We start from the raw sequence: 27,103 nt of genomic DNA, 5'->3' as shown, positions 1-27,103 counted from the left end.
ACAGAAGCGGCAGTTGTAAAAGTTTCTTACCTCGATTTCTGGAAAAGTATGCATTTTCGGACCCTATACCTGATGACGAAAAATGCTCTATTTAGAATTATCTATCGATCCCGCCAATTTTGAGTCGATTGCTCGTCATAACCTTTAGGGGTGAGTTTTTCAAAATTGCGGGGGTGTTGACCCAAAATATCTTAGATTCCTTCGTTGTAGGTTGTACACAAGCGACCTGCCAAATTTGAGCTGAATCGGTTGGCCGTGTCTCAGGCCTTCCCCTTGTGAGAGGCACATTGGCAACACAAGAGATAGACATATGTGCATTTAGGGGCAAGGCTGGACTATAAAAGAGGAATACCGCAATCTGCACCGTTCCCCGCTAGGAGCTGCTGACAGCTTCGTTCCAGTGGCTGCAGGATTTCACACCACTCCGCCGCTGCGGCAGTGTTCGAGAAGCCCACCAGATAGCAACTAATCGCGGTCTCCTCCAATTAGCAGGATTACGTTTAAATATCGAAGTACTTGGCTGTCGTGCCCGGGTGGCAAGTGATTGGCAGTGAGAACGCGCCCGCTGTCAGCGGCGAGGCCCAAATACAATTAGCGGCGCTTCGTTCATTGCGACGCCCACGCTGCTCTGCACCCAATTGCCAGCGCCGCTTACGTCGTCTTAGTGGATCACCGGGTAGCCATGAAAACATCGCGACCTCCAGACGGGTCTCCCTGGAGTTGGCGGTGGTAGCAGACACACTGCTGCCTCTTCGTCCTAAGAATTTTATAATTAACGCTATTAAATGATGAGCTAGAATTCTACAAAAAGCTATTCAGTTTGGTGGAATCTGATGTAGATAAGACTGGTGTTTTTTGGAGTTACACAGGTTGACGAAGTGCCAGTACGCATGGGAAGGATAGGAGACGTATTAGGTGTGCATGGGAACGATATGAATGGGTCATTGTCACTGCTTTCGTTTTGGGCAGGGAAGGGGGAGTATGCGTGGGCGTTAGGAGCAAAATGAGCGGGAAGCGAGGGCTGGGACAAGACGGAGTGAGTGACAACTGGACCGTAGTAGCAGAGCTCTTGCCCAGGAAACCAAAAGATCCCAGTTCAGAGTCTCAGTCCGACACACAGGTTTATCTACCTGGAAGTTTCTTTCCCTAACGTGATTCCTTTGTCTTTTTTTTAACTGCCGATGTTGCGTATTTCAATTGGCATAACGAGAGTGATTCACTCTAGTAGCTGAAAACGAGAAACAAGAGTCTGTGTACGAGGGAGAGGTAGGTCTTATGGAATTATTGACCAACACAGCCCAGCCGTATCACACTGGACTCACATTCGGGAGGACGACGGTTCAATCCCGCGTCCGGCCATCCTGATTTAGGTTTTCCGTGATTTCCCTAAATCACTGCAGGCAAATGCTGGGATGGTTCCTCTGAAAGGGCACGGCCGACTTCCTTCCGAATCCTTCCCTAATCCGATGAGACCGATGACCACGCTGTCTGGTCTCCTTCCCCAAACCAACCAACCAACCAACCAACCAGCCGTATCTGTTCGTTACACCCTGTCATACATCTCTGCCCCTTTCCCATTTTAGTGGCCTCCAGTCCACTCCATAATTCTTCTTCTTCTTTACATTTTCCTTATTTATCTCCCGCGTCTTTCTTTCGTTTTGCTTTTACTCTTCCTCTTCTGTTTCCCCTGTCACAAAACAGCCCTCGCGGAAGCTGCAACCAGGACTCGCGCCCCGGCCTCATATGCTAGTTACCCCAGTGCTTTCTTTGAGTAGTAATTCAGATGAATATCATTAAACCCGATTCAAGTAATTATTTTCTGGGATTCGTCTCCTGCGACTATCTACGGACGGCTCAGACGGTCGTATTGGCACTGGTACCACATCGACCTCAGGCTGTCGCCCATGTGTGGATAATATCTGCCCTCTTAACAAGAGGTCAGACTACGCTCGCTGAGGAAGTCAGAGTTCCTCCTCCATTCGTTTCTAACAGAGCCACTGCGCCATCTGGAAAGACATAAATGTGAATTGAACATTTTACTCGGTGTTTTATTCGGCTCAAATGGTCTGTTAATAACCCGCCCAAAGCATTTACTTCCTCCATTAGGATTTGCTTTACGCACAATGGTAGTAGAACTTCGTCTTTTACCATTCTGTCGATAAATGAACGTAGAAAAATAGTTGTACCACAGAGTTGAGTGACCTGGTAATAATACTGGCTCAGAATCCCATACCAACAGGCTGGATATCGAAAAACGTAAATATTGTGTGGTGTTTATTAAATTATATCCATGGGCGGCACATGCTGAACAAATTAGAAGCGTGTGAGACGTCCAAAACGCGCCATAACTTGGTTTATTTTTTAGCCGTACCTGTGGCTAGTGTTTGTTAATGAAGTTTTTCGGCGCGGCAGCTGCACTTAACACTGTTGGACCAACCCACGTCCTCTCCCCCCCCCCCCCCCCCCCAAATTAAAAAAAAAAGTTATGGAGCGCGCTGGCGCGGGGCGTGTCATATCCGAGCGCGGCGCGGCCGTTTAGCACATATTAAATACTTAAATGGCCGGCGCTTAATTGTTGCCACGCGGCAGGCGGCTATTAAGGGAATTTAGTAAATGGGAGCCTGTCGATCGGCTCTGCTTTCTCTCGCTCGTCTCTTGTGCGCGATGCTCCGGCCGTTATTGCGTTTAATGTTTCCACCGTTAAGCATTCTGCGAAAAGGCCACACGATATATTGTATTCGGCGCGTTCGTGTCAATACATTCAGGTACGCGCACGAGAAGAATTGAAACTGTCGTGTGTTAGCCAAAACTAAGTGTTCTTTCCCCGTAAACGAGCGCTACCACAATGTGATATACGTTCGCGAAGTATTGTTGAACGTCTTTGACGCATTCCTGTTAATGGTTTCAGAACTGGAACTGTCATGTGTCAAGCAAAACTAAAGTATTCTTTCTCTGTAAACGAATGCTACTACAATTTCATATACTTTCGTGAAGTACTGTTTAAATCTTTGCATCTGATAATTAAAAATATTTCGCCGGTCTCCATAATTAAGTCCCTTATATGTACAACTCTGGACTGTCAGGTGGGTGTGATACGACAGCTTATGTTCACACGAAGTTTCTTGAAATTGTCTGCCGCGGACTGTACGGTTGCTTGCGCAGTGTACAGGGTGAATGATGTGGGACTTACACCCCTTTTATTTCGAAAACTGTTAAGGTATCGAAACGGGATTCAAAAGCTCTTGAAAAGACGAGCACAGTGATCCAACGCTCGTTAATTTTGGCGTTGAAACTTTTCGCAAAAAGATTTGAGACATGTACTAAATTTGGAAGGCAAGGAGACCAGAATCGGACGTTTCCGTGTAAACTCCGTGGGGCACGACTTTCATGCGAGATTCTGTCATTAAATGGACCTAGAAGATAGGTGTACGTTAACAAAATAAAATTTATTTCGTTTGGGAAATACTTTACACCACACAGATGCAGGGTCAGCTGCAGTTGTTGTAAATAGAACTATACACGGTGTTTCACGAGGAATGGTAAATATTTTAGGAGGTAGTTGAATAGACTAATTCCAGTAAAACGTTCCAAATAACATCTGTTCAATTTTTATTGTTTACAGAGATACAGCTAATTACAAACATAAGTTTTTACTTCGCGAGTTGTGCTCCAGTTGCTGTGGATTTGTCACCTTTGTTTTGAAGTTTAAGTTGTGGAGTTGTGTTTGAGTTTCTGCTAGGATAGTGATAGAGTGTTGAGTTAGTTGGCCAGTGATCCCGATGTTCAAATTTTATTAAATAGTATATTGGCAACACTGTCTAAGCCATGTGCAAGTGGTGCTAGATATCAAGCCGGCCGGTGTGGCCGAGCGGTTGTAGGCGCTTCAGTCTGGAACCGCGCGACCGCTACGGTCGCAGGTTCGAATCCTGCCTCGGGCATGGATGTGTGTGACGTCCTTAGGTTAGTTAGGTTTAAGTAGTTCTAAGTTCTAGGGGACTGATGACCTCAGAAGTTAAGTCCCATAGTGCTCAGAGCCATTTGAACCATTTTTTGTCTGTTTTTGTACTGAACAATAATAAACAAAACCTTACTAAAAAGTGTTCACTATTTATAAAATTAAGATCCCTTCTGACATAAGATGGATCGGTGAACTACAGCCCTGAACACCAACACGATAAGTATAACCACGGGAGTTACGGAGTTGAGAATAGCTTTTTATAAATAAAAAAGAATTATGACACAATCTGTATGTCACATGTTGCTGGAGAAAACAACCTGAAGCACTGCAGCCCGATTGGCAAACTGGGTATTCTCTCAGGCAGATGGCAGAGATATTTTCGAATGGAGGATGTTTGCATGAAATTAAAATCGGGACCGCGATACCTTTTTTTGTCGTCTGTCACAATGGTCTGAGACAAGGGACATTCCGAACGCAAGTTCCGTCACAATTTTTCACACAGAAATGTTATTGCCCAATACAAATATGAAATATACACCTTGCACTATTTTTGGACATTGTCACCACCTCACCACCGCCCCGCACCGAACCCAGGATTATTGTGCGGTTCGTCTCCCACTGGATACCCCCCTCTTCCCCCCCCCCCCCCCCCCCCCGGGGAACGTCTCATACCAGACGAGTGTAACCCCAAATATTTGCGTGGTAGAGTAATTATGGTGTACTCGTACGTGGAGACTGTGTTTGCGCAGCAATCGCCGACATAGTGTAACTGAAACGGAATAAGAGGAACCAGCCCGCATTCGCCGAGGCAGATGGCAAACCGATTTGAAAACCATCCACAGGCTGGCCAGCGCGCCGGACCTCGACACTAATCCGCCGGGAGGATTCGTGCCTGGGACCGGCACCCCTTCCCGCTCGGGAAGCAGCGCGTTAGATCGCGCGGCTAGCCGGGCGAGCACTCTGGTATGACATGGTGCCCTGCGATGCAAGGAACTGTCACACAGCCTGCTCCACTGCAGCATTAGTTTGGAAGTGACATCCAGAGATTTCTGCATTTAGTGCAGGGAAGAGGTGAAAGCCCTTCTCAGAACATGTAACACCAGCGACCAACCATCTGAGGAGACATGACCTCTCCACCGTACACGGTCTGTAGGCGTTCGTGGATGATGGACACACTAGTCCCACGTGCCCATTCATACGGGATAACAGCACACACTTGGCGACCACGTGGTCAGTATAAATCCATCGGCAATCGTGATGTGCACTGGAATAACCTAGGTTACGACAGTCTGCTGATACTCTTTCTCTTCTTTGGTGCCCTGCGAATGCGTTCTTCCTTATCTGCTCACGCCCCTTCCGTAGTTGAACCAGCAGCTGGAGTGGATTCATATGGCGTTTATTTGTGTCACCTGATGTACAATCTCCTCTTTCAAAAACAGTGACGAAATTCAATTTCGGAATGTCCCTCGTACATTGTATGCATCCTTTTGTTCGCCCGCAACACCCCCTGCAAACGTCCTGTACTTTCAGCGAAACAGTGGTCCACCTTTCTTTCTAGAATTGAGTCACAATGCTTTGAGGGGCGCTGCAGGACATCGGAGTGTTTGTATGGACCTTGAGATCAGGACGCCATCCAGACCCAGAGTCATGTGTTTTGGGCGCCGATTGAGCTTTGGTTAATGCTTGTGTGGACCATGATATCATCTGTCACATCCAGGACGCCATCCAGGCCGAGCACCACGAGTGTCTTGGTTAGACCCGCATCCATAACTGAAGTGACTGACGAAATACGCGACGAAGAGTTTTAAGGACTACTGGGCAAAGGTTACCTATATATTGTACAGAAAGTTAGTTTAAATTATAAAAGTTTATGAGAGTACCTGCTAAGAAGGTCAGTAAGGAGAGATTCATTCGTTTAATTCGGGAGGAATGCCTTTAAACCATTATGTACCTCGAATTTCAGCTTTAGCTCTTGCCAACGAGTGTCTTTTCATGATGCTCAAACCCAAGCTTTTATGCAACAGCATTACTATATATCCTTTGATGATATGTGTCTCGAAACACTGCAAATTTTATTCATACAAACAGAACAATCCCATGTCAAATCTTTTGCAATCTCTAACCGCAATAGGGTATGATTTTAGTTTTTGTTTCCTAAGAGGTAAAAAAAATTAATGTAAATGAAAATTTAACATTTAGCATATGCATAATCTATAAATTAAATTCACATCCAAGAACCGTAACTTCCTTGCAGTACTTTTATGAATAATATCCACCGTAATATGAAACCTTGGATAAGTACACAGTTACAGTAATGGATGTCGCGAACTTATAAGTGAATTTTCTATTGTGTCCCCTATTTTAACTCATACGCTACTCTTTTCGCCAAAGTCTGTAGTAGCTATGTACTGCTACAATTTCGCTCATCTTGTAGTAAAATCGCATAGCCAGATTCCAACCCAAAATTTTTGCGCTGTCAAATGAAGATCCGCTTCACTGAACAGAAAACATTTCCATTAATTAGCTTCTTCCCCTTCGTTTAATAAAGTTTTACGCCTTTCTCCCGTAAATTAATTAACAGCCCTTAAAGCAGAATTTACCTTGTGACCAACATCACGGGATTACTAAGCCTGGAGGAGGTGAGCGACAACGACACTGACTAAAGTATGCGCTTAAATGGAAGGTTCTCCTCGTTTAATATGTTTCCGAATCAGTTTACAGGAATTCAATTTTTTTTTGTCTCCTGGCCTCGTGTCTTGGTTGTTCATTTTACATGTGGAGCTGAACTTATTGCCGGGCAAGATATCATTATGTAAGCACCGATCTTCCATTTCAAAGACAGAATCCTGTAGTAGTCATATTAGCATTGGAAGCAAGGTATTTCTCATAGTCAGGAAATTACAGTACTCAGGTCTACATTATTACACCGAGCGGGGTGGCGCAGTGGTTAGACACTGGACTCGCATTCGGGAGGACGACGGTTCAATCCCGCGTCCGGCCATCCTGATTTAGGTTTTCCGTGATTTCCCTAAATCAACCCAGGCAAATGCCGGGATGGTTCCTCTGCAAGGGCACGGCCGACTTCCTTCCCAATCCTTCCCTAATCCGATGAGACCGATGACCACGCTGTCTGGTCTCCTTCCCCAAACCAACCAACTACATTATTACCCTAGGTGAATATACATTTTTCCTTCTTATTTCTCTTATTTTATTGTACTCGCAAGCTCCCAATGAAATAATGAGTGAGGTCTCAGAAATATTTTCGTCGTTAACATAGAAATATAATATATCTGATTCTTTCTCGGTCTCTAAATCAAAATACAGTATTTTGGTATTTCATGTACACGTGCCCGAAAACCTGTCCATAACAGTGTATGGGGTATTAATGTTGTTTGGAGTGCCAGACCTCCTGTGCAGTACTGGAACGTTAACCGTTATTTCTTTATCTTTACGTGAGAGATACAGAAACGATGGCATGACACAACTTGAAGAAGAGTTCCAAGTCAAAAACACTTATGAAACCGTATTCATTTGCCAGCCGGAGTGGCCGAGCGGTTCTAGGCTTTACAGTCTGGAACCGCGAGACCGCTGCGGGCGCAGGTTCGAATCCTGCCTCGGGCATGGTTGTGTGTGATGTCCGTAGGTTAGTTAGGTTTAAGTAGTTCTAAGTTCTAGGGGACTGATGACCTCAGAAGTTGAGTCCGATAGTGCTCAGAGCCATTTGAACCATTTTGAACCGTATTCATTTTCGATGGACAGTTTACTCACTAGTTATAATAAACTTACATATTATGTAACACAATATTAAGAAACTTGTAAGTGGGATGAATATTTCACTCTGCAGCAGAGTGCACCGATATGAAACTTCCTGGTAGATTACAACTGTGTACTGGACACAACTTGAACCCGAACTTTATGCCTTTCGCGGGCAAGTGCTCCACCGACTGAGCTACCCAAGCTATCCGGCCTCACAGCTTTACTTCCGCCAGGACCTTCCATACTTCGCAGAAAAGCCAAAAGGCAAAAGGTCCTGGTTTCGAGTCTCGGTCCTGCACTTAGTTGTAATCCGCCAAGAAGGTTCATGTCGGGGCACACACCACTGCAGACAGAAAGAGTCGTTCTGGAAACATTCCTCAGGCCGTGGCTGAGCCCTGTCTTCGCAATAGCCTTTCTTCCAGTAGTGCTAGTCCTGCAATTTCCACAGGATAACTTGCTTAAAATTTGGAACGTTGGAGATGAGGTACTGGCGGAAGTAAAACCGTGAGGACGGTACATGAGTCCTGCTCGGGTTGCTCGGTTGGTGGGAAACTTGCCCGCGAAAGGCAAAGGTCCTGTGTTGGAGTCCCGGTCCAGCACACAGTTTTAATCTGGCAGGAAGTCTCAACATGCAGCTGGGTCAAGACAATACGCGATATGACAATCAATCCCCTCACCCTTCTTATTACTGATACTTAGTCGGCCGAGTATGAGACATAGTAAAATGCGGTTCCGCCAGAGGACTTCTTGATAATTATCTTAATTAAATCCCCAACAATTCTCCAGCCTTTTATATCACCGGTACAATGTTACTGATCTATTAGGGTGTGTTAATTAAATATAGTGACCTCCTTACACTTTTTCCAACAGTAGCAACTTAATTTCTGACGTAGGATTCCACCATACTGCATACCTGCTTCGTTAATGAAAAGGCTAACGCATCCCAGACTTTGGATATGCATATTAGAGAGTAGAGATCGAATACCAACTTTACCTGCGTGTGAAATAGTGAATAGTTCTCGATATTATAGCCAAGTAGTAAGCGCTGGATGAGTAGTAACGTTTAACCGCTTTTAACGCCGGCACCTGGCGAAGTCAGCGTTACTACCAACGCTGAATCTCAAGAATCAACAGTATCTACCAATATCATAGAAAAGGACGTCTCAACTGAAGTCACCTTTTGAAAACGCAGTTATTTTATACAACGTATATCTCCACCTTCTCTTAAGTATTTTCGAGGAAATATTGCTCTGGTCGTATTGAGCGAGCTGTTAACATAGTGGACTCTTTAAGTCAGTAGAAGCGTGGGAAAATTCACAACCTTATATGGGAGCGAAAAGTGGACATAATCAGTACATATACTTATATGGATATGGTGTCTGTTCTTTCTGTTCTTTCAGACATGTCCGAAAGAACAGACATCATATCCATTTAAGTATATAGTTCTGGCAACACCGGCCGTGACCTTTTTCTTCTGTGCAGATGCACACATATTCCCCGAAATCTTACGGGACTTGGTAAGAATGTCTTCCACGAGTAATGAGTGTGTTGGGGTGGGACACTACGAATGTAGTCTGTGGACATAAAAGGTGAGAATGTGGGTCTCGCGGGAGGCGTGCGCGAGACGGTCCCTGCAGTCGCGCTACCCTCTGTGCCGTCGGTGGCTCAGATGGATAGAGCGTCTGCCATGTAAGCAGGAGATCCCGGGTTCGAGTCCCCGTCGATATATATCAACGCCCGTTAGCAGCAGAAGGTATTAATATAAGTCTAATAATCAGTACATATCGAGAGCATAATAGGAGCTTTTAAATTCTGGTGCTACAAAAGATTATCAGACATTAGGTGGGTAGATCGAGTAACTAACCGTGAGCTAGTAAATAGTGTTGGGGAGAAAAGTTTATGATACAATTTGACTAAAAATGGATTAGGTTGTAGGACATACTCAGAGGCATAAATGAGTTGTTCATTTGTTAACGGAAGCAAGTGGGGGTGGTGGGTCGGGGGTACAAATGGAAGAGGGGGATCTCCAAGGCTTCACTATAGTAAACAGGTGCAAAAGGATGTAAGCTGTAGCAGCTGTACAGATATGAAGGACTTGCACAGGATACAGTAGCGTGAAGAGCTACTGTATTTTTTAAAAAATAATTTGTAATTAGGAATTTGTGAAAGTTTATAAGTTTTGGTACTTTAAGATGTCTAATTCTGCCGGGGAAGTTTGATGTAAAAGAGTTCGTTAACAATATTTTTGTCTGTCTTTATACTACAGTATGGTTGGAAGACTAGTAGTAGATGTGAGCTGGTGGCGCGTGTTGCAGCGTCGTCGCCGGCCAAGTGCAGGTTCCCGTCGTGGCTGACGAGCTCGCACCACTGGCATACGCTCGACTATCGCAGGGCCTACTCTCTGAAGCACCGCAACACCACGCTGCGCATCGCCAACGTCTCCACTGCTGGGTAAGTGGCCTGCATCTGCACGATACGCGATTACACAAAAAGCTTATTTGCAAAGTATGATTCCTTTGACTTTCTGTCAATATTTTACTAGCACCACATCACGATGGCAGCTTACAACCGAGTATACTGATGATACACAATAGAAATTTGCCCTTTAATATTGTCATCCAGTTAGTTCTCATTGTGTCAGTACGCAGAATCATTTTCGGTTGGAGTGATAAGGATCCGATAGTGTATACGACGATCAGCCGAAACATTATGGTCACCGCCCACCGCGAGACTGAATGCCATCTGTTGGCGTTACGGGCAAGTGACGTGGTAAGGAAAGAAGAGACGAATGTGGTATCATTCTGGCGACGACATCGAGCGCAAATGCGGAAATCCACTGAGATGAACGAGTCTGGTAAAGGGCAGATTATTATAGCCCGGCTTTTGAGAACGAGCGTGTCGAAAATGGAAAAGCTGGTCAGGTGTTTCTGTGCTTATCCACGAAAAGTGGTCGCAAGACGGTGAAATCACGAGTAAGCTACAAGATGTCGGGCTTCCAAGCCTCATCACAGGAAGTGGAGGCCGTAGGCTCGTCAGCACTGTAAAACATAATGGGCAGATCTGACAACAGAGTACAGTTCTGTTGCAGGCACAAAGCACTTGGGCTTCCGTGGTTCTTGTAGTACTAATCGAAGACACAACTGTGGACTACGTGATTAGTAGATTAAAGACCTGTCCCCAGGAAAGATCGCTGGTGCTCAGTCTGATAGCAGGCTGAGCGGACCTGCTGCGGTCCTGAAGAGGTTGGAATGGGAATAATCCCGGCTCCTATCCGGGACCGAACCCGGGACCTCCAGGGCCAGTGTCTAGCGCTCCAACTGCTAGACCACCAGGAACACTTACACACTTACATGGAACGTCAAAACGATCATCACAATACACATAATGTAGCAAATACTATCGAAACAGTCATCATAATTAGAAATGTTGATAGTCTATATTAAAAGTTCTATGTTCATTTACTTGGAGAGCCAGCCGGGGTGGCCAAGCGGTTCTAGGCGATCCAGTCTGGAACCGCGCGACCACGACGTTCGCAGGTTCGAATCCTGCCTCGGGCACGGATGTGTGTAATGTCCTTAGGTTAGTTAGGTTTAAGTAGTTCTAAGTTCTATGGGACTGACGACCTCCGATGTTAAGTCCCGTAGTGCTCAGAGCCATTTGAACCATTAGTAGAGTAAAGAGGCTTCTGGGTCATTTTCTTCGTGCAGGTTGCATACAGTCAGGGGAAAGCTTACATTCGGTGGCAAATTATCCTCCTCCGCTTAACCTATTGTAATGCTAATTGATTTATGACACTCTAGTGGTTGATTTATGATCCTCTGGGGATAACCCATCCTTACGACAATCCCCCATCCCACCCCCTCCCCCCATCCAGAAAAGGTACACTTTTTTGTCACCCCTCCCCAGTTCCAATATGAGCCTCTTTTCCCCTTTCTGGGAAATCACCATGGCCTCCTCTCGCCTCCCCCACTTACCCTCTCCCCCCTCATCTGGAAATTGGTGAGGAAAGGTCTTAGTCTGTGCTGGAAAGAAAGGATCTCAGGGCACAAAATTCAGATCAATGTAATAATATATTGTTTAATTCAATTTGCATTCACTTTACTTAATCAATATGTGGGAGACAGGGCTCCTCCTTGGTGGGAAATAGCTCAATCATTGTACTTTCACTCTTGTGATGTCACTGGCAGATACTAGGAGAACTCCTTATGGCCCTGATCCCACAACATCTCGGTTCCCCGGAAATAATGACACACTTATGATTGATGACGTGCATATTTAGTGGCAAATATCTCATCAAACTGATTGACTGTGTGGAATATTGAAACTTGTGGGAAAAACCTCGTTTTATATCTGAGGTCTTGTATGCACCATTTCATGATATTACAAGCACCCTCGCACCCTCGCCCACCACCACAACCTATATCCAGTGGAAACCTTCCGATCACATCTTCGCAACGACCCCAGGTCAGATGTGCCGGGTACTATGCTAACCAGGACATTGTGTTATCGCCCACCCACACACTGGCCACTTAGCTGCACGCTACCACACACGCCATACTGCCAGCAACCCTTTGAGTCCCTAGCACTGGACTATGAGGCACTGGTCTCCTGCACGGGAATTAGTGATACTCGATGTCGGCTTCCTCTGAAAGTTGGCACCAGAGTACCTTCCTGTTTTGTTCCCAAACATACACCTTCCACGCCATTCAGTGGAAGCTGCTGCTCTATGTGCTCTCCCTGCAGTGCAGATACTAAGTTAGTTCACAATAGCACCAACAGAGGACGCTAGGAGAAATAACCTACCTACCCCTCCTCTCTAAAATCCCATCCTACCCCCCCCCCCCCCCCCACTCTCATCCTCTGGTTTGTTCCTGTCTGACAAAGCATCAGGTGGCAGCAACTCTTTGCTATTGTTAGCTAGGAAATTACTGTCAAAACACATGTGCTCTCTCTCTCTCTCTCTCTCTCTCTCTCTCTCAAGTGGTTACTTTCTGACCAGCAAACGTGTGGCATGTGCCACTGGAAATCACACTAACTCCTCTTTTGTCCTGAACTAAGTAGCGGATACCTGATAAACCCCCAGCACTACCCAAATTGCTGGGTCTGGATGTCTTGGAAATATTACATTTGTGCTAACCCCACTCAATCAAATCGATTGACTGATTCATTAAATCTATACTTTCTGTGTGGGACAGTTTTTACTTGCTTCCAATGGTTGGATACTACAACTGACATATTTGGCAGGAATTTCTTGGGCTATTCAGGATTCGATGAAACTGCCCAGTTTCCAAACCCTACTCTTCCCCTCTTCTGGATTCACCTTTCCTCATATTGATGGATACAGGCAACGTTAGATCGTCTGCTGAAAAATCCATTACATTGGAGGTATCTGAAAATGGTAGTGAGAATTTCAAATTTCAGCTCAGTTGCGTTATGTCCTTAAACAATTTGCAGGAGACAGGGTAGGGGTTTGGCTGGGATGTGCTCGCAATACCATTATCAGAAACAGTGAATTGATCAGTCAGGGATTTGATGTCACGATTGGAAATGGTTGCTGTGTAAAATGGTACTTGTAATTTCAAATTTCGCCCATAATTTATGCCATCACGGTTGTGTAATTCCCGACCACCTACAGGTATGCTAAGTGTATTTTTTAAAGCGCTATAGAATTCCCAAGTTGGTTCTCTGTGGTACACCAGAAAGATAAAGGAGAGTAAGGGCTTACCGCATGATAGGATAGTAACAACAAATTCACCTTTATTTAAACAAATACCACTCCACCTTTGTGCTGCAAGACAGAGTCCACTGGGATGTAATGAGAAGCACTTAACGCCACACACAGCAACTGTCGCATATAGACAGGGCACTATGTAAACACATACACATAACCCATGATCCTTTCCATAGTAGCCCGCACGGTTAGATGTCACAGATCTTGGATACTCTCATAGGTCCCTGTGCGCCAGCCATACCGACAGCTGCCAGCCACCTCCCGGCATCCAGACACGGGTCGTACTGGGTGCTTAGAGGGCGGAGAGGTTGCTGCTGTGACTGCCAAGCAGTCAACCACTCACTTTACATTAGGGGAATAATCATCCAGTGCAGACACTCGCCACACGTAAAAATCGGAGAATACTCGCAACACACACGATCGCGAAGACTACCCAACACAAAGTGAGTATTAGTTTTCTGTTCATCTGCGCAGAGAGTGACACGATTAGGTCAACTGCACCGTCGTATCCCACCTGACCGGTTCGGGAAGCTCAGTGGCGGCTCTACTTGTTCTGGCCACCGGCTGCCTCTGCCACGTGTCCAGACACCAAGCTGAGTCGTTCTAGGAAGCCAACCGCATATTTATCAGTTTAATTACAATTAAATATTACCACTGCAGCACCAGTCTGACGATATTCGTATGGGTAAGAAACTAGGGTTGCCTTGGCTTCAACTACCAAGTCTGAACAACTTTTCAAGGTCATCCAACTACCCACATCCATACACTCAGATAATTGTAAATAGAAGTCCTTGTCTTTTTTCCGCATGGTAGAGAGAATTTGAAAACAATTATTGTTGTGCAAAATCATTATTACCTTAGACTATACAGGGTGGCGCAAAAAGAACGCACGGATTCGACTTGGGTAGTATCAGTGGCGGGAGCGGCATGGCGCGGTTGGACACTTGTTGTTTCGTAGGTTAGAGCGTCCAAATTCAATAGAAAGGCGCAATGGGCCGTGCATTGTCGCGTTTTCACTGTTGAACATTTCTTCAAAAGTAATTACTCTGTCAATTCAACAGTGGATCAGTAATGAAGCAGACGTTGCCTGGTCGTCGTCGCACGGTGCCAACGCAGGAAAAATGTCTATAGAGTAAGAGCGTATGTTCTATTGTCTCGTCACTCGTTGCAGCGCATCGTGAAGGACCAGATAAATTTTCTTCCTTACAAAATTATGATCGCGCAGAACATTCACGATTGTGATTATAATGAATGGAGACAGTTTTGTCACAGAATGTTTGATGTTCCTGCTGCTGATGATGTTATGTTGATGCTGAGCGATGAAGCACATTTTCACTTAGTCGGGTATGCAAACAAACAAAAATGTCGCTTTTTGGCAGTAGACAACCCACAAGAAGTGCATCAAAACCTACTGCAGAGTTCAAAAGTCACTATGTTGTGTGAAGTGTCCAAAGTGGGAATCGTTGGGTGTTCTTTTTTTTTCCACAGCCCACGCGGCTAATGATTCCGTGTTAGTTGTTCGAGAAATGCTTCCCCAACACGTGATCTCACGTTACGGCCATGTCCACTGGCTAGCACGCTCGCCAGATTTGTCAGCTTTTTGGCCTCTTCTTATGGGCTCACCTAAAAAGTAGTCTATTGGAACAAACCCCGTACACACAATGACATGAAAGTTGCAGTACGTCAAAAAATTGTTGCTGTTTCACAGGACATGTGTTCTTTTTGCGCCACTCGGTATATGTGCATTTACACTCAGAAAATCACAGCAAGCAAAAATGAAGAGAGAGTGTAAATGTATATGCAGAAGATAATAAAGATTTTTGTGCAAGAATATTTGTTTTCAAATTCACGCTACCCTGTTAGAAAACACAAAGAAAGAGACTCCCATTTACGATGGTCTGCATGTATGGGACGTGGATAGTTGAGTGGCCTTGAAAAGTAGTTGAAATTAGGTAGTTGAAGGCAAGGCGGCCGTCATTTCTTTCCCATATAAGAGAGTCTTGGTGGGATGCAGCACCTTCCGGAAATTCTGACTGAAGCTATATCCAAGCTGTTCTTGAATCTGATTGGCTGGAAGACCGTAATGTCAAATAATTACTTAGAATTGAGGAGAAACCAGACACCTAGCTGGTGTCAATATAGACATTCCACAACGTTTTTCGACGCTGTACATATATAAACAATAGTTACACTGCTTGTATGGAATGCGTATGGGTTGGAATGTAAATTTACTGTGGTCAGTGTTCCGACATGCGCAAAGAAAATGTTGTGGGCGGGACGATGTGTGGTTGTAAGGGAGGTACAAGTTCTCGGTTTCTTACATGGAAAACTGCAATTTCAGTACTTCAGTAGCTGTAAGAGGTAAGAAAGGTTTAATCTGGAAAATTACATCAAATAATAAGGAGGATGTAGATTTACATGGGAAACTAATATTTCCAGAATATTTCCAGAACCACAGTTGTCACAAACAGGTAGTCGTGATACTTCGCTCATTGTCGAATGTCACCAGATTGGCGCTGTGATCATAATATTTAATTGTAGTTACACTGATAAATATGTGGCTTGTTCCCTAGGACGACTCTGCTTGTTGTCTGAGTGCATGGCGGAGGTAGATTGTAGTTAGAATGAACGGACATTTCCAGCTTAAGGCGGGAGCTATTGCTGAGCCTACTGAACCGGTGAGGCAGAGTATGTGGGTGAAGTAGACCAAACTGTGTCACCCTCTGGGCAAGTGAATAGCAAGCTAATACTCAGTATGCATTGGGCAGCCTGATCGATTGTGTGTATGTTGTGTGAGAAGATTCAATATGGTATTTGCGCTGGCCGATTATTCCCCCATGTAAATTGGTCTGTTGACGGCTGGGAAGTTACGGAGACAGTCTCTCTGGCCTCAGAGCATCTGATACGACCAATGTGTGAATACCTGGAGATCGTGTGAAGACGACCAGCGGCAGTGGCCTACGGAAGTTTCTGCGATCTTTGATATCTAACCATGGCAACTACGACAGAATGGATTGTGGTTGAAGTGTATGTGTTTACAAAGTGCTCTGTCCACTTAGCGATGGCTGCTGTGTGTGGCGTTGACCCTTCTCAGTACATCCCAGTGGACTCTCTCTTGCAGCAGAAAAGTGGATTGGTTTTTGTTTCAACAAAGGTGGATTTGTTGTTGTTACTATCCTACTATGCAGTATACCCTTACCCTCCTTTTTCGTTCTGGTGTTGCAGAGAAAACCAACTTGGGAATTGTATAGTGTTTTAAAAGATACACTTAGCAAACCTGCAGGTGGTCAGGAATTATACAACCGTGACGGCATAAATTGCCCGCCCCGAAATTTGATATAACAAGTGTTATTTCATACAGCACCGTTTCCAATCATGACATCAAATTCTCGATTGATCAATTTCTTGTTTCCAATAGTGGTATTGCGATGATACTCCAGTCAAACCGCTGTCCTGTCTCCTGCAAATTGTTTAGCGACATAGCGCAACTAAGCTGAAATTTGAAATTCTCACTACCATTTTCAGATGCCTCCAATGTAATGGATTTCCCACCAGACGAAATAACATTGCTCGTCGCCACCAATATGATGAAAGGTGAATCCAGAAGGGTGAAGGGTAGGGTTCAGAAATCGGGCAGTTGTGAGATCGAATTCTGGATAGCCCAAGAATTTCCCGCCAAATATGTCAGTCCTATTATCCACCAATAGGAAGCAAGGAAAACTGTCCCACACAGAAGGTATCGATTTAACTGATTAGTCAGTCAATGTAATTGAGTGTGGGTAGTGGAGATATACTATTTCCAAATCATCCACAGCCCAAAATTTTGGGTAGGGCTGGAGATTTACTAGGTACCCAGTACTTTTTAGAGGACGAAGGAGGGTTTAGTGTGGTTTCTGGTGGCACGTGACAGATGTTCACTGGTCGGGAAGTAACCACTTGACAGAAAGGATGGAGGTGGAGAGAGAGAGAGAGAGAGAGAGAGAGAGAGAGAGAGTGCATGTGTTTCAATACGGATTTCCCAGATATCAGTATCAAAGAGTTGCCACTACCTGATGCTTTGTCGAACAAGAAGTAACTAGAGGGTGAGGGAAAGGGAAGGGAGGAGGGAATTGGAAGGAGGAGGGATAGGAAGGATATTTTTCCCAGCGTCCTCTGTTGATGATATTCTGACCTAACTCAGTCAGTACAAGCACAGCAAGGTGAGCACATAGAGCAGCTGCCTCCAATGAGCTAGTGTGGAAGGTGTATGTTTGGGAACAATACAAGAAGTGAGTCCTGTATCAAATTACAAAGGAAGCTGACATCCAGTATCACACATTGTTCCATAGGCGACCGGCGCATCCCAGTCTAGCGCTCAAGACCCAAGGGGTTGCTGGTAGTCCAGAGCATGTATGCAGGGCGGCATGCGGGAAGACGTGATTGAAAAGTTTTTGTCAAATATGTATAGCACGGTTTGTGACAGTGTAATTACATGTGTCGAGTGCTTTTTGTTGACACTGACTACGTAATGGTACTCATTGCTCGATTGGCAAAAAGCGATCTACTTACATATTTAATTACTTTTTTTAGGTACTATACAAGCCCTGTAGCTTCCAACAGCAAAGAATGATCAGCTTTCTTCGCCAAACAGATCCAACCCTGCAAATTGCTATGCAAATTGAATTTTATAAAGAAGCAGTATATTATTATGCCCTCTGCAATGGCTTGAATTTTCTGTCATGGGCGCCTTCCAGTCCAGCAGCTCAGCAGAGGCTGAGCGATTTTTCCCGCCAGTTTTTTCTCAAAGTGGAGGACTGGGGTGGTGAGTGGGGGCATGTCCTCTGGTGGTGGCACTGTGCACTAGTTCCGTCAATACCTACTCATCAAGGTGAGCACACACACGAAAATTTTCCAACAAGATAACACCTTCAATCTCGAACAGTGTAATTATGTAATTGGGACATCTAGTTGCTGGTAGGTTAATACTTTCACCTTTCAATCCAACAAATCAGTACAGACTAAGCGATTTTTCCAGGTGGGGGAGAGAAGGGTAGGGGCTGAGCTTTTCCTGCCAAATTCCGACAGGATAGCACCCAAAATAAAGAAAGGAGACTACCCTACGTATTTTCGATCAGCTCAGCATAGACTGTATCTTTTTCCTGCCAATTTCCAGATGGGTGATGGGAGGGGATGGCTGCAGAATTTCCCAGGAGAGGAAAAGTTTCTCAGCAATGAATGGGGGAGTGGTGACATAAAATAGTGCCCCTTTTTCCAGTGGGGTGTGTAGGAAGATGTGGAGGAGGAGGAGTGGTGGGATTCTCAAAAGGCAGATTATCTCCAGGGGGTCATAAGTCAACCACCAGGGGATAATAAAATCAATTAATAGACCAAGGTGATCATAAATATATTAGCATAACAATAGGTTTAGAGGAGGGAGCTAATTTGCCCCTGAATGTGTGCAACCCACACAAACAAAATGTGCCAGAACGAGTTTTAGAGTATTACCGTACTACTTAAATGACCCTTATTGTGGACCACCATCACCCATTCAAGTTTGATGTCTTTCCTGATGGTGATTACATCTTTCAGCTCGCGGTCTGAGGCGTCTTGTCACAGTCAGTGTGGCTACCCCCATCGGACGTTCGAGTCCTCCCTCCGGAATGGGTGTGTGTGTTGTCCATAGCGTACCTTAGTTTAAGTTAGATTAAGTAGTGTGTAAGCTTAGGGATCAATGATCTAAGCAGTTTGGCCCCGTAAGATCTTACCAAAAATTTACAAATTTTACATCTTCCAGTAGGATAACTGCCCATGTCACAAGGCCAGAATCGCGCTATATTAGTTTCACGAGCGTGATAGTGAACTCATATTGTTGTCTTGGCCACATAATTCGCTTGTTCTGAAACTGGCGGAACACATCTGGGACACTATAAGGGCCAGCTCCACCCCCACAAACCACCAGCCAATAACTTACGGGAAATGCATGGTCTCTGAGTGTGTATCTAGTATCACATACCCCAGAAATCTACCAAGGACTTGTGGAACCCGTTTCACGCAGGAAACCAGAGCTTTAATCTACGTATTGTCAAAGTGGCACATCTTAAATTTTTCACATTCGTTTGATAAAACAAAAAAAAAAAAAAACTAAAACATCACTAGGCCTCTTAATATTTTTCAGACAACATGGTAGTGATGAAGTTGTGAAAAGGATCAGTTCTACTGGGCAGGTGTATGAAACTTCTGTATTTCCGTTTATCAATTCATATAGCTGGCGATTTGGAGCACCTAACCTACTCCTCTCGAATACACGTAGCACCCAGCGGGTTCCTGCGTTTAGCGCACTAATTCCAAGTTAAGAACGTCGTCGACAATGTCATATGTCCACACTCAGTGGTACGATGTAAGTGCAGACGACAGTAAATTTTTCAGTTATTCTATAAAGTCTAAATCCTAATTTTCTGAGTTGCCTGGACGCATAAAAGGCGCTACAGGAATCAACACTGTTGTGTTCCAGCAGAACAAAAAATGGCTCTCCCACGGACGACTTCGATACTATAGCCGCTGTTTTATTTCTCATAATATATCTACTGAAATTATCTATAATTTTGAAAAATATTTAGTAATGACTAGTTATAACAGTAACTAGTAGCAAATAAGAGAGGTAAAACAATAAAATATGTATTTGAACATATGTATCTATAAAAAAACAAATTCTTCGTTTGTGTGGCCATAGTGCCTGCAATTATTGAAGGTAATCAAAATCCTTGTTTGCAACTACTGAAAATTGCGTACTTATGTTACCGTACGCGTCTTATTTCACTGATTTAAAACGTTATTATTGGTTGTATTTCCCGCTTACATCTGAAACTGTTGTTTGCTTACTCATTTTAGGGGGATTCCTCCATTTGGCACTAATACCTTTGCCGTATTTTCAGGTTCCTTTGCAGCACTACACATTTCTTTACGTACGTAAACATACACTGTTACCCGGAATCGTTATCATAAAACGAGTCTTAAAATTTTAATTCGTTACTAATAGAAATGATGAATAATTTATTTGCCTATCTTGTTATTATTCCGTATTCATTCCCCTATTAATTCTCCTATTCCAACCAATTTCGATACGGAAAAAATATAAATAAAAAATTGTTGAATGCATTAGAGAATCGAACACAGGTTCCCTGCTCCCTAGCAACATGCCGCGGTCGCTACACAAGCGGCGATTTCATAGAACAGCTTTTATCTTAAGAGAACATTATCAGCAGTCTCAACAGTTTGTTTCCTCGATTTCTAGGGAAGTACGAGTTTGCGGACCCAACGCATGATAATGAAAAACTCTCAGTTTTCAATTATCTGTCGATCGTCTCAATTTTGAGTCGACTGGGCGTCTTGAACTTTAGAGGTGGTTTTCTAAAAACCTCAGGGATGCCGAGACATAATATCTTACAGTCTTACATTTTAAGTTGTAAACACGACCTGTCACATATGAGTCGAGTCGATTGATCGTGTCTGAGGCCTTCCCCTTGTTAGTATTTGTTCGAGATGTTTGCCTCTCGTCTTGTGATAGGATACTGCCGGATTATAGTTATGATCTTGCATTGTCCATATTTAAAGAGAACTGCCGTTCATTACACCAAGTGGAAATTTTGTCCAAATCTTAATGTATTTTCTTACGATCTTCTAACGACACTTGACGTTATTAATGTAAACGAGACAACGACGTAGCGTACGTGTCATTCCAACCTGTGATCAGAGCGCAAATATGTAGGCCCATATGCAACGCAAGATTAGAAACAAATATTCTGCCGCAAGTATTGTACCAACAGTTACAGCGCTTGCTGTTGTCTGAAGCTCTAATTTACTGCGCAGAACGTCCGTAAAAGAACAGAGTGCAGTCCAAGAAACTATTTCATATCCTATTTCCGAGTCATTATTGTAAAATAATGCAACCCCTTGGTAATAACACTCTCTTCCTTTTTGTTAGATGCACTTTGTCGCCCCCACTTCTGAAGCGTTGTTACTACGAGCAAAACAAGGTGTTATTTGTGCGAGACTTATAAAGGAGACAGTCATTTTGTTCGTTACTTGCAGCTGTAAGAAAAAACTTGTTGGTATGGACTTTAACATTCCTTTGCTCATTTCTGCGTTAGATCGTACTGAATCTTGCACCATGTCACGGAATGCTGTCTTCAACCTCCGTAACTTCTGTTTTGTTTTAATAAAGAAATATCGCATTCCTTTTATATCACTTGCTTTTTGTCGGAGGTTTGCTCTTCATGAGCATCAAGGTCGTTAGAAGCTGTGTAACAATACTTACCAGCCGTACTTTTACGTAAGGAAAAAGAACTGTCGCACTCACTCACTACTCACTCAATTTATTGACGGGCCTACCTTGGCCCGAGGTAGCGGAGTTTAAGCTGTCTGAGCTGTTCCTCCTGAAATCCTCTCTGTTTGGAATGTTTTTCTTCGCGTGTTGGTCTGGCCTGTGGTTTCTGTGGATGCAGCAGCTTATCCGCCGGCTGATTCCGGCGGCTTCTTGTTCTTCTTCTTCTTCTTCTTACTGCTTCCTGACTGCCCGAATTCTATTTTCTTCAGGCGGGAGTAGTCCACTGGCGGCGTCTGTGTTTGGATGTACTTGACTGCTTGCTCAGTCATGTACCTCCAGTCCTCGTCCGTGAAGATCGGGTGCTTGTTTATGGTCTCCAGATCTCCACGCCTGACGAGTTCCCTCCCGTGCAGCTTCTGGTTCAAGGGTTCGCACCCCCAGTGGAAAGGATAGGGTTTGTGAGCAAGGGGAGGGATGTTATCTACCGTGAAAGGGTAAGGATGATCATGATGGGGGTAGCTACCGTCTCGCAGGGAATCGGCGATCTTGGTGAGCACCTCCCTCACACAGTTCTTGTTGGGGAGGGGGAGGCACTCAAACGGCTCGTCTTCTTCTTCTCCCTCGGTCTCCATCGGCACTTCCTGTGTCGTCTGCGTTTCCGCAGAGACCGGAGTGACGACTGCTTCCGAGGGGGCCGTCTCCTTGTTGTCGGTGGTTTTCCCCGACTGTATGACCACCTCCCTAGCGACCTGCATTGCCGCGTCGGCCAGGGAGGCGGTCGTTTGTGTTGCCGCGTCTACCCCCGTACAGGTGGGGGTCGGTGCCACGTCCGTCGTCGTGCGGGACGCGAGATACAAGGCGACCCTTCATGGCGGATTTGAGCGCGGTGATTGCGTCCTCGTTGGCTTCCCGCAGTGCTTGGCGGAAGGCGTCCACGTCGTCTTGGTGGCGCAGCCCGCTTCCCCTACTAAGGCAGGAGGGCGGGGTGACCACAATTTCTTCTTGTTGGCCAACTTCTGCTGCTTCCACGTCTTCAGGTAACTGCAGCTGCGCGCGTTTGCGGCGTGCGAGCCACCGCAATTTACGCACACCGCTGCAGCACCCTTTGGTTTGGTGCAGTTGCGCGTGTCGTGCGGTATCCCGCACTTAACACACGCAACCACACCGTCGCATTCCCTGGCTATGTGTCCAAGCTTTTGACACTTATAGCACTGTAATTGTGCCACAGGCCTCCGCGTCTTCTTCTTGTTGCCGCAACCGTTGCTCCCGACTGCGTTTAGCAGGAGCTCCACAGCAACAGCAATCTTGCCTCTTCCTCCATTCCTACTTCTCGGCTTGGCGTTGGGCTAGTGGCGCTGACGTGCGCGAGCGACGGTAACGATGTGAGCCGCAGCGAGTCGAGCAGCGGAGTGCGTGAGCAGTTCGTAATATTCGCAAGAATTTATATAGCCTTTGCGCAGTTGTAAATTTTGTTTTGTGCCACTCTCCCTAACAAGACTGAACCTGAGAATAAGTGTCCCACTCAGTTTCCTGCATCTGGCAATTAGTGCGACTTCGCTTGTCGTAGACCCAAATCTAAGAAAATTTGACTGATTCGAAAACCATCATATACTCTCTCCCTCCCTCCTCCCCCCTCCCTCTCCCACTCTCTCTCTCTCTGTGCGTGTGCGTGCGTGCGTGCGTGCGTGTGTGTGTGTGTGTGTGTGTGTGTGTGTGTGTGTGTGTGTGTGTGTGAGTAACAAGAGTAACCCAGCAGATTTCGTGTTATCTTTGACGACTTCTCTTTAACCCACCTCCATCTGTTGTAGTGTGCATTTAGGCCATGATAGACACCTGGGTATAAATTACACCAGTGTGCCTCTTGGTGACCTGTTTTCAGAGGATTGGGAAACAACACTGAAAGCTAGATTGTCATGTTCGGATATACTTCAGTGCCGACAAATTGGTATAGCTCCTTGTTTACCCACCAGTACAAGGCACGAAGCTATGTACTACGGTTCGGTTCAAAATGGTTCAAATGGCTCTGAGCACCATGGGACTTAACGTCTGAGGTCATCAGTCCACTAGAACTTAGAACTACTTAAACCTAACTAACCTAAGGACATCACACACATCCATGTCCGAGGCAGGATTCGAACCTGCGACCGTAGCGGTCGCGCGGTTCCAGACAGTAGCGCCTAGAATCGCTCGGCCACACCAGCCGGTTACTACGGTTCGGGTTACAGCATCTCTCCTATTAGTAAGATTGAAGTTAAATCTTGTCTTGTGATTTCCCTCTCAGAGAGACACACACAATGATATGAACACCCACCTAACATTGTGTACAGCTACCTTCCAGCATATAAAAATGTCTGGTTTCTTCTGGGGAGCGATGAATACACTAATGGCCATTAAAACTGCTACACCACGAAGATGACATGCTACAGACGCAAACCTTAACCGACAGGAAGAAGATGCTGTGATATGCAAATGATTAGCTTTTCAGAGCATTCACACAAGATTGGCGCCGGTGGTGACACCTACAACGTGCTGACATGAGGAAAGTTTCCAACCAATTTCTCATACACAAACAGCAGTTGACCGGCGTTGCCTGGTGAAACGTTGTTGTGATGCCTCGTGTAAAGAGGAGAAATGCGTACCATCACGTTTCCGCCTTTGATAAAGGTCGGATTGTAGCCTATCGCGATTGCGGTTTATCGTATCGCGACATTGCTGCTCACGTTGGTCGAGATCCTATGACTGTCAGCAGAATATGGAATCGGTGGGTTCAGGAGGGTAATATGGAACGCCGTGCTGGATCCCAATGGCCTCGTATCACTACCTGTCGAGATGACAGGCATCTTATCCGCATCGCTGTAACGGATCCTGCAGCCACGTCTCGATCCCTGAGTCAACAGATGGGGACGTTTGCAAGACAACAACCATCTGCACGAACAGTTCGACGACGTTTGCAGCAGCATGGACTATCAGCTCGGATATCATGGCTGCGGCTACCCTTGACGCTGCATCACAGACAGGAGCGCCTGCGATGGTGTACTCAACGACGAACCTGGGTGCACGAATGGCAAAACGTCATTTTTTCGGATGAATCCAGGTTTTGTTTACAGCATCATGATGGTCGCATTCGTGTTTGGCGACATCGCGGTGAACGCACATTGGAAGCGTGTATTCGTCATCGTCATACTGGTGTATGGTGTGGGGTGCCATTGGTTACACGTCTCGGTCACCTCTTTTTCGCATTGACGGCACTTTAAACAGTGGACGTTACATTTCAGATGTGTTACGACCCGTGGCTCTACCCATCATTCGATCCCTGCGAAACCCTACATTTCGGCAGGATAATACACGACCGCATGTTGCAGGTCCTGTACGGGCCTTTCTGGATACAGAAAATGTTCGACTGCTGCCCTGGCCTGCACATTCTCCAGATCTCTCACCAATTGAAAACGTCTGGTCAATGGCGCCCGAGCAACTGCCTCGTCACAATACGCCAGTCATTACTCTTAACGAACTGTGGTATCGTGTTGAAGCTGCATGGGCAGCTGTAGATGTACACGTCATCCACGCTCTGTTTGACACAATGCCCAGGCGTATCAAGGCCGTTACGACGGCCAGAGGTGGTTGTTCTGGGTACAGATTTCTCAGGATCTATGCACCCAAACTGCGCGAAAATGTAATCACATGTCAGTTCTAGTATAATATATTTGTCCAATGAATACCCGTTTATCATCTGCATTTCTTCTTGGTGTAGCAATTTTAATGACCAGTAGTGTACATTGCAGATGAGTCGAGCAAAAGTAACACAACCAAATTGGTCGCTACTACTCTGTTGTAGATACTGAACACGTCATCACATGGAAAACATCGACTAATGAATTTTTTCTATTGCTTCTTTCCACAGACGCTATCTGATCAAAAGTATTCGGAAACCCCCTATGTAATGTGGAGTCGAACACTATATATCATGAGAAGCAGACCGGTTGGTATAAACCGAGGCGGGGAATACTGTGTGGTCAGCAGAGAAACAGTAAGAGCAGAATGGGTCACTAAGGAGACGTCGAACATAGAACAGTCATTGAATGTAATCTGAGTCCCTCCATCAGGGACACTTCAACCCTTCTGCAGCTGCCCAAGTCGATTGTTGATTATGTGATTACGAAGTGGAAACGCGAAGGAACAACCACAGGTAAATCAAGACAAAGCAGACCTCGTGTACTGACGGATAGGAACCGTCAAGGCTGCGGAAGGTGGTTGTAAAAAGTCGCCCAATTTCAGTGGAACGAATCACCTTTGAGTTCCAAAGTACTAACAGCAGTCCAGGTAGCACAAAGACTGTGTGTATGGAGATAAAAATAATGGGGTACAACGGTTGAGCAGCTCCTCAGAAGCCACACATTTCCATAGACAATGCTAAGCGATGCTTGAGATGGTGTTAAAAGCGATTCCACTGGACAACAGATGACTGTAAACAAGTGATTTAGAGTGATGAATCATGCTGTACCCTGTGGCAGTCCGATGGATGGGTTTGGGTTTGGCAAATGCCTGGAGAACGTCATTTGCCGTAAACTGTGGTGCCAACAATGAAGTACGGAGGTGGCGGTGTTACGGTATGTTGCTTTTCGTGGTAAGGGTGTGCACGTAAGAGAACTCCAAGTGAAGAAAAATGATAGTTGTTTGCATTCGTTTGTACCAGCGTGGAAAGCCATTCAGTTAATACTCGGCAGAAATCCAACCTGCATTTGGATCGGAATTCCTTAACTCTTGTGCTGAAAGGTGTACAGTATACTGCTGCATCCATTTTCAATAAGCTACCACAAGTATTCAAAACTCTAAGCAGTAATCCACGCACTTTCACATCTAAATCGAAGAGTTTTCTCATGGGTCACTCCTTCTATTTTGTTGAGGAGTTCCTTCAGAAATTAGCCGGCCGGAGTGGCCGAGCGGTTCTAGGCGCTTCAGTCTGGAACCGCGCGACCGCTACGGTCGCAGGTTCGAATCCTGCCTTGGGCATGGGTGTGTGTGATGTCCTTAGGTTAGTTAGGTTTAAGTAGTTCTAAGTTCTAGGGGACTGATGGCCACAGATGTTAATTCCCATAGTGCTCAGAGCCATTTGAACCATTTTTTGAACCTTCAAAAATTAAGCTGATTCTTATGTTATATTGTTGATTGCGTGTACTTAAACGTATGGCTTGACTTTTTTTAGGGTTCATAAACATTTCATTTTTATCTGTTATTACCTTTATGTTGTAATTTCATGTACTGATTCGTTCCATGACCTTGGATATTTGCTCCTACGGAACTTGACGTGTAAATAAATAAACGAGAATGCATTCTGCCAGAAAGAATCGTGTGTGAG

The 27,103-nt window shown here is 45.2% G+C and overlaps 1 protein-coding gene across 1 annotated transcript in view; it reads left to right on the top strand.

Moving 5' to 3' along the window:
• LOC126183546 (uncharacterized) overlaps positions 1–27,103 on the top strand; it is a 905,020-nt gene that overhangs the window by 622,468 nt on the left and 255,449 nt on the right. The window contains exon 7 of the mRNA XM_049925619.1: positions 10,030–10,165. Within this exon, the coding sequence (XP_049781576.1) occupies positions 10,030–10,165 (136 nt within the window). The remainder of the gene's footprint in view (positions 1–10,029; positions 10,166–27,103) is intronic.

Source organism: Schistocerca cancellata, chromosome 4 (assembly GCF_023864275.1).
Source record: "Schistocerca cancellata isolate TAMUIC-IGC-003103 chromosome 4, iqSchCanc2.1, whole genome shotgun sequence".
Classification (NCBI taxonomy): domain Eukaryota; kingdom Metazoa; phylum Arthropoda; class Insecta; order Orthoptera; family Acrididae; genus Schistocerca; species Schistocerca cancellata.
The sequence above is the reverse complement of the archived record's forward strand: the minus strand, read 5'-3'. Positions and strand labels throughout refer to the sequence as shown.